This window comes from Microcebus murinus, chromosome 14, assembly GCF_040939455.1.
Source record: "Microcebus murinus isolate Inina chromosome 14, M.murinus_Inina_mat1.0, whole genome shotgun sequence".
Lineage (NCBI taxonomy): Eukaryota > Metazoa > Chordata > Mammalia > Primates > Cheirogaleidae > Microcebus > Microcebus murinus.
This window is the reverse complement of record NC_134117.1, coordinates 75677326-75694138: the sequence shown is the minus strand read 5'-3', so window position 1 is coordinate 75694138 and position 16813 is coordinate 75677326. Positions and strand designations below refer to the sequence as shown.

Genomic DNA, 16813 nt, shown 5'->3' with positions numbered 1-16813 from the left:
CCAAACATGGGCCACGGACTGAAGTAGAGTAGCCAAGAGGTCTTTTTTTGTTTTGGTCCTGCAGAAGTCCCTGTGGTAGATTGCAAGGGTGCTCCCAAACCTTCACCCCCTTGGTATCCCCACCTTTTGTTATGTGACTTTGTAGTCCCTCAAACTAAGGCAAAGTCTGTTTCCAATCTCCTGAACCTGGGCTCAGCAATGCGACTTGCTTTGGGCAATAGGATATCATCTGATAGGATGCAAACGCAGCCATGCACTGGGCTCAGGAACTGGGCCTGCCCTCCTGTGCCCTGCCACTGCCATGAGCACATACCTGGGCTGGTGTGCTGAGCATGAAAGACACAGAAGCAGAGTGTCCCTCATCATCCCAGCCCAGGCCAGCCTTGCGGAGCCGACAGCCATCTGAATTCCAGTGGGAGGAGCACACGCAGACAACCTTAGTGCAGCTGCCTGGCCTACCCAGCGGACGTGAACGCTCACTGCGGTATGCCACTGATGCTTTGCAGCTCTTATACAGCATGGTTTTGGCGTAGACAACCGACACATCCACTTCTAGGGACAGCTTCATTGAGGGATAATTGACATACAACAAACTGTACATACTGGAAGTGCAATTTGGTAAGCATTGCCGTATGTCTATGCTCATGAAACCATCACTTCAATCTCACCCCCAAATTTTCTTGTATCTTATCATTGTAATTTTACCCTCCCATTCTGCTGCCCACCCCTAGGCACTAATCTGCTTTTTGTCATTAGAGATTAGCTTGTATTTTTGAGCAGTTTAGATAAATGGAATCATGCAGCTTGTACTTGTTTTTGGCTATTTCATCCAGCACAGGTATTTCCAGATTCCTCTGTGTTGTAGCGTGTATCAACAGTCCATGCCTTTCTGTTGCTGAGTAGTATTCCATTGCATGCACATCCCTCACTTTATTTATAACTTGCCTTCTGATGGACACTTGGGTTGTTTCTAGGTTTTGGCTATTACAAATTAAACTGCTATGACATTCCTGTGCAAACTTTGTATGGACACATGCTTTTATCTTGGGTAAATGCCCAGGAGTGGAATGGCTGGATCATACGGCAGGTGTGTGTTTAACTGTTTAAGAATCTGCCATATCATTTCCAAAAGTGATTATACCATTTTACATTCCCACTAGTAGTTTGAGACTTTTATGCCCTTGCCAACATTTCAACACTTGCTATGCTGAGTAATTCTGGGCAGTCTAATACGTAAGCAGTATTATCTCATTGTGGTTCTGATTTGCATTACTCTGATGACTAGTGATGCAAAACATACCGTATTTTCATGTGTTTATTTGTCATCATATCTCTTTTGTTCACTGTCTTTTTATTCTCCTAACATTATATTTTGAAGAGAGAAGTTTTAAACTTTGATGATGTCCAACTAATCGATTCTCTTATGAATTGCACTTTTGTTATTGTGTCTAAGAAATCTTTGCCTAACCCATTACTGAGATTTTGTACTATTGTTTAGAAGTTTTATAGTTTTTTTTTTTTTTTTGAGACAGAGTCTCGCTTTGTTGCCCAGGCTAGAGTGAGTGCCATGGCGTCAGCCTAGCTCACAGCAACCTCAAACTCCTGGGCTCGAGTGATCCTTCTGCCTCAGCCTCCCGGGTAGCTGGGACTACAGGCATGCGCCACCATGCCCGGTTAATTTTTTATATATATATCAGTTGGCCAATTAATTTCTTCTATTTATAGTAGAGACGGGGTCTCGCTCTTGCTCAGGCTGGTTTTGAACTCCTGACCTTGAGCAATCCGCCCGCCTCGGCCTCCCAAGAGCTAGGATTACAGGCGTGAGCCACAGCGCCCGGCCAGAAGTTTTATAGTTTTAAATTTTACATTTAGGTCTATGATTCATTTTGAGTAACTTTTTGGATATGGTACAAAGTATAGATAAAAGTCCATTTTTTTGGTAAAAGGATATTCAATTATTCTAGTACCGTTTGTTGAAAATATTTTTTTCTACACTAAAATGTCTTGTACTTTTGTCAAAGTTTCAGTTGCTCATATATGTCTAGGTCTGTTTCTGGGTTCTATTCTTTTCCACTGATCGACCTGTCCTTTTGTGTCAATCCTGCACTGTCTTGATTTCTGTAGCTTTATAATAAGTCTTAAAATCAGTAGTGTTAGTCCTCTAATTTTACTACTTGTTTACGAAGTTGTTTTGATTATATTAGAACCTTGGCATTTCCACGTGAATTTTAGAAACAGCTTGACAAGTTTTAGGAAAAAATCCTGCTGGTATTTTGATTGGACTTGCATTGAAACTTTAGAGCAATTTTCAGGAGAATTTACATCTTGATGATACTGAGTCTTCTGATTCATGAACAAGGTCCCATTGATCTAGTTCCTCTTTACTATCTCTCAGTGATGCTTTCTAGTTTCTAGAGTACATGATTTTTTTTACATCTTTTGTTGCATTTATTCTTAAATATTTCATTTATTTGATGCTACTTTCTGTTTGTTGCTAGTATCTGGAATGTATTGTTGTATATTGATCAGGTCTTCCGCAAATCTGCAAATCCCTTTATTAGCTCTAGTAGCATTTGGGGTAGATTCCAGCAGATTTTCTACAATCATGTCATTTGTGAATAAAGAGTATTTCATTTTTATTGCCAGTCTATATGCAATTTCGTTTCTTTTTCTTGCATTCTCACACTGGCTAGAACCTTTAGTACAATGTTGCCTAGAAATGGTGAGAGTGGGCGTCCTTGTCTTGTTCCCAGTCTTAGGAGAAAAACATTTGGTCTTTTGCTTTTACATAGATGTATGTTTTCTGTAGATGTGCTTTTTAGGCTGAGAAGTTTCTATCATTTGTCAAAAGGTTTCTTTGTATTTACTTATCATCTAAATATTTGATAACACAGCTTTTCTTTTTTAGTTTGTTAACCTGGTGTTCTTAGTCCATTCAGGCTGCTATGACAAAAGACCATAGACTGGAAGCTTATAAACAACAGAAATTTATTTCTTGCAGTTCTGGAGGCTGAGAAGCCCAGGATCCAAGTGCTGGCAGCTCTGGTGCCCGAGGGCCCTTCCTTATATACAGCTGTCTCTCACTGGAGTCACATGGCAGAAGGGCTGAGGGTGCTCTCAGGCCTCTTTCATGAGGGCACTAATTCCACCCACGAGGGCTCTGCTCTCATCATCCAATCACCCCAAAGGCGCCACCTCCTAATCCCATCACTTGGGTGTTAAGATTTCAACATATGAATTTGGGTGGAGGGACACAAATGTTCAGTCCACAGCATATGGTCAGTTCCATTAATTGATTTTTCAAATATTAAAACAACTTTTCATTTCTCAGATAAACTCCACTTCATTATGATATATTTTTTATATATTTTTATTTTATTTGCTAAAACTTTGTTTATAATTTTTATGTCTATGCCAATGAAAGATAATAGTCTATAGTTTTCTTTTCTTGTAATATCTTTGTCTAGTTTTGGTATTCATATAAATAGAGATTTTATAGAATGTTGAGAAGTATTCCCTCCTTTCAAATTTCTGGAAGAGTGTGTAGAATAGATATTGTTTCTTAAATGTTGACAGAATTCACCTGTGAAGCCACCTGGGCTGATACACCACTTTTTAGTGATAACTTCATTTATGAGAATGACTCTGTGGGCTGTATGGTTCACTGGCACTACTGGGGATAGTGTCTCCCATGTAGAATGGGAGACCATCCTTGTAAGGACCAACAGCAGAGATTTGTTTGAGGTCTTGATGTCAGGGAAACCCGAGGTATTTGCTTCTTATTCTTTCTTGGTGTTCAAAGAGTGTGTCTGCTCACTCTTCCGCATGGTAGCTTTCTAGAAGACAATGACCACGCCTCCCTGGGTACTCCATCTATGCCAGCCATGCCATGCTTCTTGGCCTGACGTTTGCCTGGCCCACGGTCGGGTTCCTTGTCCAAAGTGTCAGCCACTATGTCTATGTCCCTGTCCTTCACAGCCCTCTTCAAAAGGCTGAACAGAACCAAGGGCAATCCTGGAAGAATCGTCAGCACATGAAAAATGAGAGAGTCTGCTGTCTTCCTTCTGCTTGGCTCACTGGATGTGGTGTAGAAATAACCTTGTTCCTGTGGGTGACCTTAACAGCCCAAGCTTGGATGTGAAGGGGAAGGTCGCCCAGTATAAGGCCTTTACAGTCTGGCCCCTTCCTCTCTGGCCACATGCTGACCTACTCCTTTCCTCTGCTCCTCCTTCTTTTTCCACCCACAACAGGAGCTGATCACCCTGCTGTGCAGGTCGTAAGCCCGCATGTTCCTCCAAAATTAACCCTCGCTGAGCATGGGTGAGAATCCACGTGCCGGGCAGTTTGCTGCTTAGTCACTGTTATGTTGAATCCTACAGCCCAGAGGGTGGGCACGATGGTTATCCCCATTTTGTAGAGGAGGAAACTGAAGTTTAAAGAGGTTGGGTGCTGTGTCTAAGGTCACGCACTGTACGCAGTAGGGCAGGGCACGAACCCGCCCTCCCAGCCACTATGCTGCAGTGCCCGGTGCTTAGACGTGTGTTTACTAGTTCGCCTCCCCAGTCAGACATCCTACTATGTGTCTACACTGCACGACTGGGACTCAGCAAATGTTTGCCAAGTGAACGAATCATTAGCGGAGTTCCAGATTTTTTATTTTAAACCTAGAAGGAAGCCACAGGCACAAAGAAATCCAGAAAAGAATGCTCCAACCAAATCCTATTGTCTTTCAGTAGTAGGTGGGCAGAACAAGAGGAGGATATTTGCTTACTCATGGAGACAATTACCTCGGGAAAGGAAAATGGTCAACATTCACTTGGAAGACGTGCACACACATTGCGGTCTGGCAGATGTAATAAGTCACCTGCAGACATGTTGGAGTGTGTGAAGCTGTCTTAAATGGCTGGAGGTTGTCACGGGATACACATTTAAGAGGGTGGAGATTAGCGTGGAGGGACCAAGACAGTTGCTTCAGAAACATCAGTTTTCCTGAAGGCTTTAAGCAGGGCTAAGGTCACACTACACATTTGCTGCACCCTTTAAACAATGATGACAACACCTGGGCTTTAAATGCCTCTATGTCCTCATCTATATGAATAAGTTCCCATTGTGAGAGTGTGGGGTGAGGACTGGGGCCGCTGGGGGCGTGGCCGTGTCTGTCATGTAGAGAAGCAGGTTAATGGGTCAAAACCCCGGAACAAAACAAAACTCCTAATGGATCTCAGGTTGACCCCAAGCACTTGACTTGTGAGAAATGGCACATCCAGGCAGGCCGCTGTGTGGAAACGGCTTTGCCTCCATCTCCCCGTGTCCTGTGGGCTCTGCCGAGCCTTCCCTTTGGAGCTACCTGTTGCTGCTGTGTGCTCCAGCGGACCAGACTTCCAACACCGGGCCTCTGCTGGTGGCTGTGTGACTTCTGTCAAGCTACCTGAGCATTTGGAGCCCCAGTTCCTTCACCTCTGCAATGGGATTGAGATTGAGCTTAGCACTCCAGGCCCGACAGGCATTTGTGGGGCTGTAGCAAGATAAGGACCAAGAAGCATGCTGTCAGTCCCGCACCTCTGGACCAGAGAGGCAAGGTCACACTGTGATAGTTCCCTCTGGAGATGTGTGCAGATTTGTTTGTCCCTGGAGGGGGTCCAGGAGCAGGTTTGGCTGGAGAGCGTCATGGTGGTGCCAATTAAAGCATGCATGGCAAGCATGCAGAGACAGAATGGGCAGCTAGATAGAGTATCAGTGTCCTTAGATTTAGGAGTGTGACCCTTGACTATACATTCCACTGTAACGGTCTGTCCTCACCACGACCCCCCTGCCTGAGCCTGTGCATGGTCAGGGCTGACCCAGGGCAAGGGCACCAGGGTGGCCTCTGGGCAGCTCTGATCAGGCCTTTCTGGTAGCATTTGTGTGTTTCCTATCTTGCATCTTGGCGTCATGAAGATACGGAGAGACATACCATCGCTTGGGTTAAGTGGAGGACACAGTGATCAAGAGTGGAGTCTCGGGAGTAGACCGTCACTAGGAAACTCACGTCCCTGCTTCCTGGGTGTGAAGCCTTGAGCAAGGAGCTTTACCCGTTAAGCCTCGGTTCCTGCCTCTGAACAGCGGGTAGGAGGCTGAGCATGATGGTGCTTCAGAGGATAGTTAGGGGGATGAGACGAGATACTGCATTTAAAACCTGTAGCACAGAGCTTGGCCCATAGTAAATGCTCAAATATATAATAATGCCTATGGTCAGCTACTGCTACCGAGCAGGGGCTAGAAGAGTGAAGTGAGCCCTCGAGTGCTGGCAGTGAGAGGCTTCAGGCTTGAGCCTCTGTGCTCTAGGGAACCTTGCGAGCCTCACCCAAGTGCCCAGAGACACTGGGCAAATGTCTTTTGGGGAAGCCCATGCATGTCTGTGTGCAAAGACACAGGCTGGAGGAGGGGCTTTCAGGGCCTAAGAGGGGTGTCATCTGCTGCTACACAGGGAGCTCTTCCCATCATCCTCCTGGCCGGCCGCCGGCTGCAGGCGGGGGTGGGAGGGTGGGGAGCTATTGCAGATCCCATGAGGATGAAGGGCAAGAGGGTGGCCGATGTGCAAAGGGAGGCAACCCTGCCTGCCTAGGCGATGGGGGCAGGCCCTTTCTCATTTTATGGAGGAAGAGTGCCTTGGGCCCCTGGACTCCCAGCGCAGTCAAACCTGCTTCCCAAGTGCCCTTTCCTGACAGAGGTCTGCAGCCTCCCTGGGGCCTGTGGCTCTCACTCAGCAGGTGGACACAGTGAGAACCCGCTTGAAGAAGGGACTGGCAGGTGTCCCAGCATCTGTATGGGTCTGTGTGTGGTTTCCCAGCTGTGTCTGCTTCTGTGGGTGGCCACATCTCAGCAACTGAGCCACTTGGAGGTCACACACGCGTGTGCACACACATGCACGCACCCAGATGCATTCCTGCATTCCTAGGCCAGGGAGATGATGCAAATGAGGCTAGTGTGGGACAATGGTGGGGGTGGTCTGTGATGACCTGGAAACCACACGACTACACCAAAGGGATGGAATTTTCTAATTTTAGAAACACTTCCACTGGGTGCAGTCTGCCCATGGCCTGTTTGCCCTATTTGGCAGTGACAATGATCCACCTGTGCTCCAAAACCACGTGTGGTGTGGGGCTGGACACCAGGGTGGGGCAGCAGGGGCCCATGGAGCTGCTGGATGTCCTAAGGGGGCTCATCCAAAGGGGCTGGGAGAGGAGCAGGAGCCAGCTCAATGCAGCACCTCCTTGTCCTGGTGGAGGCACCTGGGGCCTGGTGCCTTTAGCGCTTCCGACAGCCCTGCTCCCATCTTCAGGGGGTCCAGGGAGAAGGCTCTTAGGAGCTGTCTGCTACCTGCAGGTGACATGCTGGGCACCCTTGAGTCACATGCCTTCCTATCTTTTGGAGAACCCACATGCCGTGCCTGCAGGGACATGAAGGGGCCACCCTAGATCCCCTGGCCACAGTTTCTGCAAAGTCAGGGCCTCTGTTTCAAGTCTTATTTCCTCCTTAGCAGCAGTGCACCTGTAAATGAAGCCTGAACTTCTCAACAGAGGATTTCAACAAAAAAGAGGCTTAGGAGAATAAGGAATTTGCAAATCTTATGCACTGGACATAGGCCAGGAGTCTAGTGATGCTGGAAGAAACTTGAGATTTGCCCAAGAGTGCCAAAGCCCCTCTGCTGCTTCCCACTCCCTCCCAGCACTCTAGAAAGCCCCGGCGAGGTTATTTGAAAGCCTGGCCATTAGAAGGCAACTCGTGGCCTATTTTTAGCCTGGATCTTATATGAAAACCAAGAGAGAGGCCCGCCCCGCCCTCTGCATTAACAGCAGCTCCGTGCACAGAGATAAAGGTTTGGTTATGAGGGGCATTATGAATGTGTGTGTGAGTCTGTGTGTGAGTCTGTGTGTGTGTGTCCGTGTGTGAGTCTGTGTGTGTGTCTGTGTGTGTGTCTGTGTGTGAGTCTGTGTGTGTGAGTCTGTGTGTGTGAGTCTGTGTGTGTGAGTCTGTGTGTGAGTCTGTGTGTGTGAGTCTGTGTGTGTGTGTCCATGTGTGAGTCTGTGTGTGTGTCTGTGTGTGAGTCTGTGTGTGAGTCTGTGTGTGAGTCTGTGTGTGTGAGTCTGTGTGTGAGTCTGTGTGTGTGAGTCTGTGTGTGTGTCTGTGTGTGAGTCTGTGTGTGTGTCTGTGTGTGAGTCTGTGTGTGAGTCTGTGTGTGAGTCTGTGTGTGTGAGTCTGTGTGTGAGTCTGTGTGTGTGAGTCTGTGTGTGTGTGTCCATGTGTGAGTCTGTGTGTGTGAGTCTGTGTGTGTGTGTCCATGTGTGAGTCTGTGTGTATGAGTCTGTGTGTGTGTGTCTGTGTGAGTCTGTGTGTGTGAGTCTGTGTGTGTGTGTCTGTGTGAGTCTGTGTGTGAGTCTGTGTGTGTGTTCGTGTGTGAGTCTGTGTGTGTGAGTCTGTGTGTGTGTCTGTGTGTGAGTCTGTGTGTGAGTCTGTGTGTGAGTCTGTGTGTGTGTTCGTGTGTGAGTCTGTGTGTGTGAGTCTGTGTGTGTGAGTCTGTGTGTGAGTCTGTGTGTGTGAGTCTGTGTGTGTGTGTCCATGTGTGAGTCTGTGTGTGTGAGTCTGTGTGTGTGTGTCTGTGTGAGTCTGTGTGTGTGAGTCTGTGTGTGTGTCTGTGTGTGAGTCTGTGTGTGAGTCTGTGTGTGTGTTCGTGTGTGAGTCTGTGTGTGTGAGTCTGTGTGTGTGTCTGTGTGTGAGTCTGTGTGTGTGTTCGCGTGTGAGTCTGTGTGTGTGAGTCTGTGTGTGTGAGTCTGTGTGTGAGTCTGTGTGTGAGTCTGTGTGTGTGAGTCTGTGTGTGTGTGTCTGTGTGAGTCTGTGTGTGAGTCTGTGTGTGTGTTCGTGTGTGAGTCTGTGTGTGTGAGTCTGTGTGTGTGTCTGTGTGTGAGTCTGTGTGTGAGTCTGTGTGTGTGTTCGTGTGTGAGTCTGTGTGTGTGAGTCTGTGTGTGAGTCTGTGTGTGAGTCTGTGTGTGAGTCTGTGTGTGTGTTCGTGTGTGAGTCTGTGTGTGTGAGTCTGTGTGTGTGAGTCTGTGTGTGAGTCTGTGTGTGAGTCTGTGTGTGTGTGTCAGGGGAGGGGGCTGCAGACCCTTCCACTCGCTGAGATAAATCAGATTCTTAAGCTATCTGTGGCTAATCCATTAGAAGGGTGGATACCTACATCCTGAAACAGCTTCCTGACAGGAGGCGGCCTCAGCTCTGGGTGGACAGTGGCTGGGGAAACAGACACTAGGATTCTTGGCATTTTACGTATCTGGAAACCAAGACCAAGAGGGAGCAGGGTGGCCTCAAATCAACAGTGGTAGACTCTAAGCCCAGATATGGAAACTTATTTAGGGTGACCTTCCCCTTCCCAGGATGGGCTGTTGGGACCTCGGTGGCCACTCCCTTATGCATAGGTGACAACATGGTCTGAGAGAGTCTGGGGCTGGCTTCTCTACCAGCTCACTCACTGAGAGCCTCTGCAGAGCAGCTCTGGACCCCTTCCAGCTGCCCGATAGGCAGGGCTTCCTGCCCTAGAAGCAGGGAGGGCTTTGGCCAGAGCCCTGGCCTTTGTGGAAATCAAGGGACCAGGGTTCCACACTGGTTGTCCCTCTGACATGCAGCATGACCTTGCACAATTTCACCACCCCTGCTGGAGCTCAGGTGCTCCATCTTGTAACAGGAGGGGTGGCATTAGGCCGCCCAGCAGCCCTTCCTGCTCTAACTCATGGCCTAGATGCCGAAGGAGCCTACTGGCCAACACATGGTGAGCCCATGTCCTCTCAAAATGACCCAGGTCCTCACTGAGCTCTGGAGTGTGTCATGGAGGTTTTCACCCTCAGTTCCACTTAGCTATGCTCAATTCCTGACGTCCTTGATTTGTCGAAATACCTCGCCAACAGGCCCAGCATCTCCACCCTACAGATCAGAAAGCATAGTCCTGGGGGACCAGGTGGCTCCCCAAGGTCACACACAGGGCAAGTGACAGGGCTGGGGTGGGAACCAGCCTGGCTTGAGTCTGAGCTAGGAGACCGTTCCCATTCGGCCAGACCCACGGGCAAGCTTTTGCCCAATGCTGGGGAAAGGCTTGGATAAGGAGTGTGTGTCTCTTTTTTGTCCTCCAGAGACGACGGGACCCAGAGCTAAGGGCTCAGAACACTATCTGCTCACTTCCCCGATGCAGATCCTGGCCCCATAGGGGACACGGGGCTAGGTGTGTCTGCCTGGGGCAGTGGGCAGGCTGGGTTCAGGATGGCGGTGGTCAGCTCTGTTCTAACCCTCTGTCTTTCTGGCCAGTTGGGTAGCCCTGTGATCAGCTGGGGGAGGGAGAGGACTCCAGCAAGGGGACCCTCTCTGTCCCTGAGCCCACAGTGCGTTCCAGCAGTCAGGGCACCTGGGTGGCCGGAGGGGAGCCTGCGACCTCCGTGTCCAAGCCAGCTCAGCCCGTCCTGCAGGGCAGAGCTGCCCCGGGACTGGGAATTCTCTCTCCATGCCATAGGGCTGGGTTTGAGCAAGGCAGGATGGGCTCAGTGGACCATTTCCATAGTATACAGCTGGAACTCGAGTCCCAGATTTGCCTTCACCTTCCATCCCCACGTCCACCTCAGAACTGTAGGGGTCAGACCCCTTTGACTCATTTCACAGAAGCGGACCCTGAGGCTCCCCAGGGTCACAGGGAGGGCGAGTTGCCAAGCAGAGATCCAGCACCAGGCTCCTGGCCTGAAGCTCGCCCCACTGCACCTGCCGCTGCTCCGCACAGCAGTTCTTCTGGGGGTCTTGGGAGATAAATTGAAGCACAGAAGTCACCAGATGTGCCTGGCCGTCTCCCAGCCACCTCCCGCCACTCGGGCAGCTCTGCGTGCTGTGCCAGCGTGCAGGGAATGGCAGCTGGGGGGTGGGGTCTTACCTGTAGCAGTGGTGATGCCCAGGAGCCGGCAGGTGTATTCCAGCCCCGTCCAGAACACCTGGAGCTTCATGGTGGTGGGGCTGAGGGCAGAGTCCCAGCAGGGCAGGCAGCAGAGGCTCTGGCCCCAAGATGCTCCTGGACGTCCTTGCACAGGCGGGAGGCTGTGGCTGCCAGCTCGCCCCCCCTCCCCCTGCGTGCCGGGGGCCCTGCCTTTCCAAACCAGTCCTGGCCACCCCAGCCTGGCCGAGGTGTGAACAGGACTCACCTTCCTGGCTTGTCAGCCCGTGCCCTTGCCAGGCAGTCGGCTTAATCATTACCTTGGAAGAATGCCCCTGCTGCTCCACGCAGCCCCAACCTGGCCTGGAGCAGCTCGGCCCCAGCGCAGCCGCCTGAGATGGGGATTAGGGCTGGGCTGGAGGCAGCCGAGCTGGCAATTAACCGTTTCTGCTGGGAGGAGGGAGCCGGGGAGCCAGCCCAGGCCCTTCCTTATCAGGCAGTGCCTAGAAAGTGGCACCTGGACCACACACCCGCTGGGGGCCTGGGGCGTCAGTCTCTGGAGGGGACAGTGCACTTGCAGGTCCTTTGTGTGTGTGTGGCCAAGACGGATGTGTCTTTAAATCTCCAGTAGAGGCAACCTTTGAAACCAATTGCAAGCTTCATCCCTCTGTGTGCGTAGTATAGGTGGATGAGAAAGCTTTCCAGGCCGTGGTAGATCTGGACTCTGACCATACGTGCTCAGCTCGGGCCACGCCACCCAGAGGCCCCTCCTTTATCCTTGACAGGAATCCCTGACATGGGATGGGATGTGGGAAATCACCTCGATTCTTTGGGAGGGGAGTTGCTGTGTCAATAATTAACCAGGTGACCTTGGGGAAACCCAAAGGTATGAGCCTTAGCAACTTTTACAGAAAATAAATGAGAGGTTTTGGCTGGATTGGTGGTTCTCAAAGTACGAGCTGTGCCAAGGAACCCAGCCTCCAAAACCGGATAATGGTGGGCTTTCACTAATTCTTAACTTAATAATTGACATACTGGATTGAATAATATCAAGATTTAGTTCTCCTCCTAGGTGTTTTTTCTGAACTCTTTTACCCCTTTGCTCATACAGGATAGACAAGAAAACATACAAATGTTTTGTGTATTGTTTTCACACCATCATAAAACTGAAAATCGTTAGATTAAACATGGTAAAGTCGAGCACCCCCTGCAATAATGGAAAACTCAGGAACAGTTAGTTCTGCTTTTTCCTTTGTTGAGGATGATGCACCCTGATATAATGAACAGGTATTTTTTGTTATTAAAATTATTTTAATTTGATTGACTAACTTGACCAAGAACTATGGCATTCCATAAAGACCACTTTTTAAAAAATATGTTTTACCCTTAAATGAATTCAAGAACCTTTGTGCTCATCTTCAAGATGGAGTTTAAAAATGTGTGATTCACATATTTATTTCTTGGGTTAACAGACTGTGCTTGTCTATGAGCAAACTATTTATCAACCCCAACCTTCTTAAACGCCCATGTGTCCTGGCACTGCACAGCCTGCTCCCCGGGGGTGTCTGGGTCTCGCAGCACACGCTGAACAGCTCTCACCCTTTAGGAACTCTTCCTTTCTGTGCGGGGCGGGGAGCGCAGGCTGGCCCCACAGCAGCGAGCTGGTTTACATCTGAGGCGTGCACGTTCAGAAGGGGTGGACTCCTCCCAGCCTGGGGCTGCTGAGTCTGTTCAGTCCAGGGGTTGTGGCCACGGCCTCCCCTTCCCAGAGACAGTTTAGGAATGCAGGTGTGACCCAGTTCTGCTCAAACGGCTCAGAGGGGCATGTGCCAGTGCCCTCTGGGAAAGTGCTCTCAGTTTGACAAGGGGTGAGAGGATGGGCCGCTCTCCCTCCCTTTGGGTCTGCCTGCGGATGGCCGGTGCACGACCTGGTGATGGGGAGGGTCCGGCAAGGGGCCCGACCAGCTCGCGGCCCATGAGGTGAGCAGCACCGGGCACCCGGGGACGTTTTGCAGCTGCTAAACTACCTGTTCCTCATCGTCAGCCGGTTGAGGTAGGTTTCCGGTTACAGCCTGGCGGTGGATTGCGCCTGGACTGAGTTCTCCACAGCCTCTTCTGCGGGAGGGTTTTCTCTGTGCACAGGGCTCAGGCTGGGGCAGACGGAGAGCCGGCCAGGCTGAGTTTGGGGCTTCATCATCGGGGCTGCCCCGCTAAGAGGCACTGAAGAGGCGGCTGCTGGTGGAAGGAGAACAGGGCCCGTTGCAAACACAAAGTGTGGAGGAAGCCCGAGAGGGCCCCTCTTGCAGAAACCACAGAGAGGCCTAAGGCAGAACTGACGCCACCTCCACCGCCTTAAGCCCATTTGCGGAGCCCCCTGGGGAGGGAGAAGGCTGGCGGGCGACATGTTCCCTAGACCTCTCAGAGTTCAGAGAAAACGGTGCCAGCAACCCTGAAATAGAACTGGATGGGAAAGCGGTGAAGCCCCAGGCATCCAGGCCTGACCTTGCAGTCACTAATGGGTCCCGAGGAAAAAGAGAGGGGCATTTCCTGGAGAAATCGGTGCCCAGGGCAGCTCCGTTTAATAGGCGTGTGTGAGGCAGAGGAGGGGAAGGACAGAGGGAAGGACAGAAAGCCAGTGGCTGTGAGGGCGTGTGGAAAAGTACTCTGAATGGCCGGAAGGGAATCTCAAATTATAGCGGTTTATAAAGCAGAGTGTGCCCAGGGCCAGCTGTTCTGGATAATGGCGTGACGTGGATGTTACACAAAGAAAACACAATTTCCATTGCAACCTAGGAGTACAAACCTGGGCTAGTGGATAGAAGTTGGAGGCAGAGATTTTAGCTCAAAGTAGGGGAAGATGTTTCAGCCAGCAGCTGCCCGGCCATAGGGTGGGCTGGGGGAGGGGAGGACTCCCTGGGGCCGTGTGAGTGCGGGCTGGGGGAGGATGCTCCGATGGTTCTCACACACACTGCTGGACCATTCGGACCTCGTGGTCTCTGCTTCCAGACATCTGTGATTCCTGAAAGAACCCAGAGAAATGCTCCAAGAAGTGCTGTGAGAAGACAACTTTTGCTGGCTCCCTGGCATACGAAGGAAGGGAGAAGGAAGAGAACTTGGTTTTCCACCTTGCCTGGCTCTTCTCTGCCCACCTGTGCCTGGTTCCTGGATGCCCAGCCCGGCAGAGATGCAGTGTGGGGACGGGATGGGAGGGGAGGGAGGGGTACAAAGGTCAGCTCTGCAGTTAGTAGCTGTGTGGCCTGGGACATTCCTTATTCTTTCCCTGTCCTGATTTCCTTATCTGTGGAAGTGTCTGGAAGGTGCCTTACTGGGTCAGATGCACTGGGTCAAAAGCACCTGTCTAGAGAAGATGCCAGGAAATAGGAGCTACTATTAATATTATAAGGGAGTGAAGAAACTACCCACCCTGTGGCTAATCCTGTGTAGATATTGTTAGCATAGAATTCCACCCACTGAGCCAGTGCCCTAAATCAGGGGCTACAGCTTAGGCTCCCAGCCTCAGGGAAAACCAGGGCTGTTCTGTGGCACAACATGACAGGGTTCATCACAGCATTATTACCAAATCATTTCCTTTCGCTGTGTGCTAGCCAGAGTCTCTGTGTGCTGGAGCAATAGGAAGACAGCTGATTTAATAAACCTACAATAATCCAAGCCACTTGGCAGCATAATGTCCTGCCTCCAGGGCTTGTGAAAACTAGTGATGGTGCCAATGACTATTATAATAGCTGGTGTTTGCTCGGCACTCACTGCATTGTGCTAAGTGCTGTGTGCACGACTCTAGTTTTCTTACCATTTTTCAGATGAGGGAGCAGAGTCACGGGAGGTTAAGTGCACTTGCTCAAGATCACGTGGAGAAGAAGTAAAGGGGTGATGAGTCCGGCCAGGTCCCCAGCTTGGCCCCTCCGCTGCTTCCCTGGTTTGATAGGTGCAGGTGAGAGGAGACCCTCCCAGAATTCCTGGGACAGGTGCCTCAGGAGGACTTGACGTCCTCCCTGCTCCTAGATCTGGGTTGGGAGTGGATTTGGTGAGAGCTCCTGCCATCTTCTCTTGAGGTGGTCCAGGAGAATGAATGCCCCAGCTCTCCCCTGACCCTGGTCTTGCCTAGAGCTTCTGTTGGGAACTGTAAATGGATGCTTTGCAAATATCCCCAGCCATATGGGGTGGATATAAATTGTGCACTGTGGATAGCAGCACAAAAATTCTAGATGCCTGGGATTGCTCCGGGGAGCTTGAGAAGTCAAAAGAAGATGAAATGTGGGTATTCACTAATCTTCAGCTGCTGGGGTGAGGCAGCTTCCACAAAATTGTAGGGAGGTCACTGGCATTACTCAAAGCAAGTCCTGTGCCTAGACTTGGTGATCTAAGCCTTTGACCCCTGCACCACCACCTCCCCCCTTTTCTCAGTGTCAGCAGAAGAAAACAGAGACCCTCTAGCCAGCGCTCTGCAGACCTCCCCCCATCCTCCCCAACCACACTCTCACCCTTACCTGTCCTTCCCTCCCACTGGAGGAAGAAGGGTTAATCCTCTCAACCTGTGTCTTCAACCACTGTCCTTATATGTCCCCTGGGACTTTGGACCATCAGTTACCATCCCTGCCCTGTATCTTCCAACTTTCCCCTCCACCTCTTCCCTCCGGACAAATAGAGCCAAGATCAAAGCTCCTGTGCATGGCTCTGCTTTCCCCTGAGAGCCACATGCAGTCTCTCCTCCATGCACCACCAGGACTTTTGAAAGGGGTCTACACTTACCACTACCTGCCATCATTTCTTCATTTTCCACTCACTGCTCCATCTGCTAGGATATGATGTCTACCTGCCTCCACATCCTTGCAGCTGACCACGGGGCCTTGCTCATGCAGCCCCACCTCTTAGACCTCTCAGCATTTGAAATCACCCCTTCCTTCTGGACAGTCTCCCTGTATGCTATCCTTCGGTAATCATCCTGCATGCTTACGGCGTGCCTTCTATCTTCTCTTTTTATGGCATCTTCTTTCGATGCTGTTTCCTTGTTTGGTGATCTGCAGTTGGCAGCCTCCATCAATGTCCCCTCCCGCTGTTCATGCCCTTTCGTGGTCCCCTCCCGACTCCACCAGGGCTAGTCTCCGTGAGCAAGTGCGGCAGAAGTGGCAGAATGTCAATCTGGTATTAGGCTGCACGAGACACGGCCCTAGTCACGCTCCCCTCATGGACTGCCATCCCGGGGAGCCAGTGCTGCCATGCGGAGCCCTGCAGAGAGGTCCCCGGGGTAGGAACCACGCCCTCCTGCCAGCAGCAGCCACGTGAGGGGGCTCCAAGGAAGATCCCTGGCCACAGCCGAGCCTTCAGATGACGCAGCCCCCACTGACAGCGTGGCTGCACCCTCATACGAGACCCTGAGCTTTCTAGAACCACCAGCTAAGCTGCTTCCAGATACCTGGCCCTCAGAAACTGTGAGGTGATAGATGTTTGTTGCTTCAGGTTGCCAAGTGTCACGGTACTCCGCTACGCAGCAGCAGGTAACTAATGTGTCATTTGTGACCCTCTTTTCTCCCGTCCCCTGTCCGCCCTCTGTCTGGTTATTGCCTGATCCAGGACTCCAGCATGGCAAGCCTGGATCACTCCCAGTCACGGCCCTGCACCAGCCCCTCCCCTCAGCCGTGAGCTGCGTTTCCCCCTGCCTATTGCTCCCTCGGTGTCAATCTCAGTGTGTCCCAAATCCAACTCTGCCTTTCCACGTCAATTCTTTTCCATTTTCTGAACTTTACATCTTGGTTGCTAGCCTCATTGTCACCCTGTGCACCAAAAGTGCCAACACCAAGGTCTGAGTTGATGGTGGCTCTCCTCCTTCCCAGTCTGCCAAATCCACAGTATCACCTG

At 50.7% G+C, this 16813-nt stretch overlaps 1 protein-coding gene across 1 annotated transcript in view; it reads right to left on the bottom strand.

The window, feature by feature from the left end:
• The window catches only part of LOC105863689 (transmembrane protein 72), a 37126-nt gene extending 25941 nt beyond the window's left edge, over positions 1 to 11185 (bottom strand). Inside the window, exon 1 of the mRNA XM_012751101.2 lies at positions 10943 to 11185. Coding sequence (XP_012606555.1) covers positions 10943 to 11012 — 70 coding nt within the window. The 5' untranslated portion in view covers positions 11013 to 11185. The remainder of the gene's footprint in view (positions 1 to 10942) is intronic.
• Positions 11186 to 16813: the final 5628 nt, after the last annotated feature.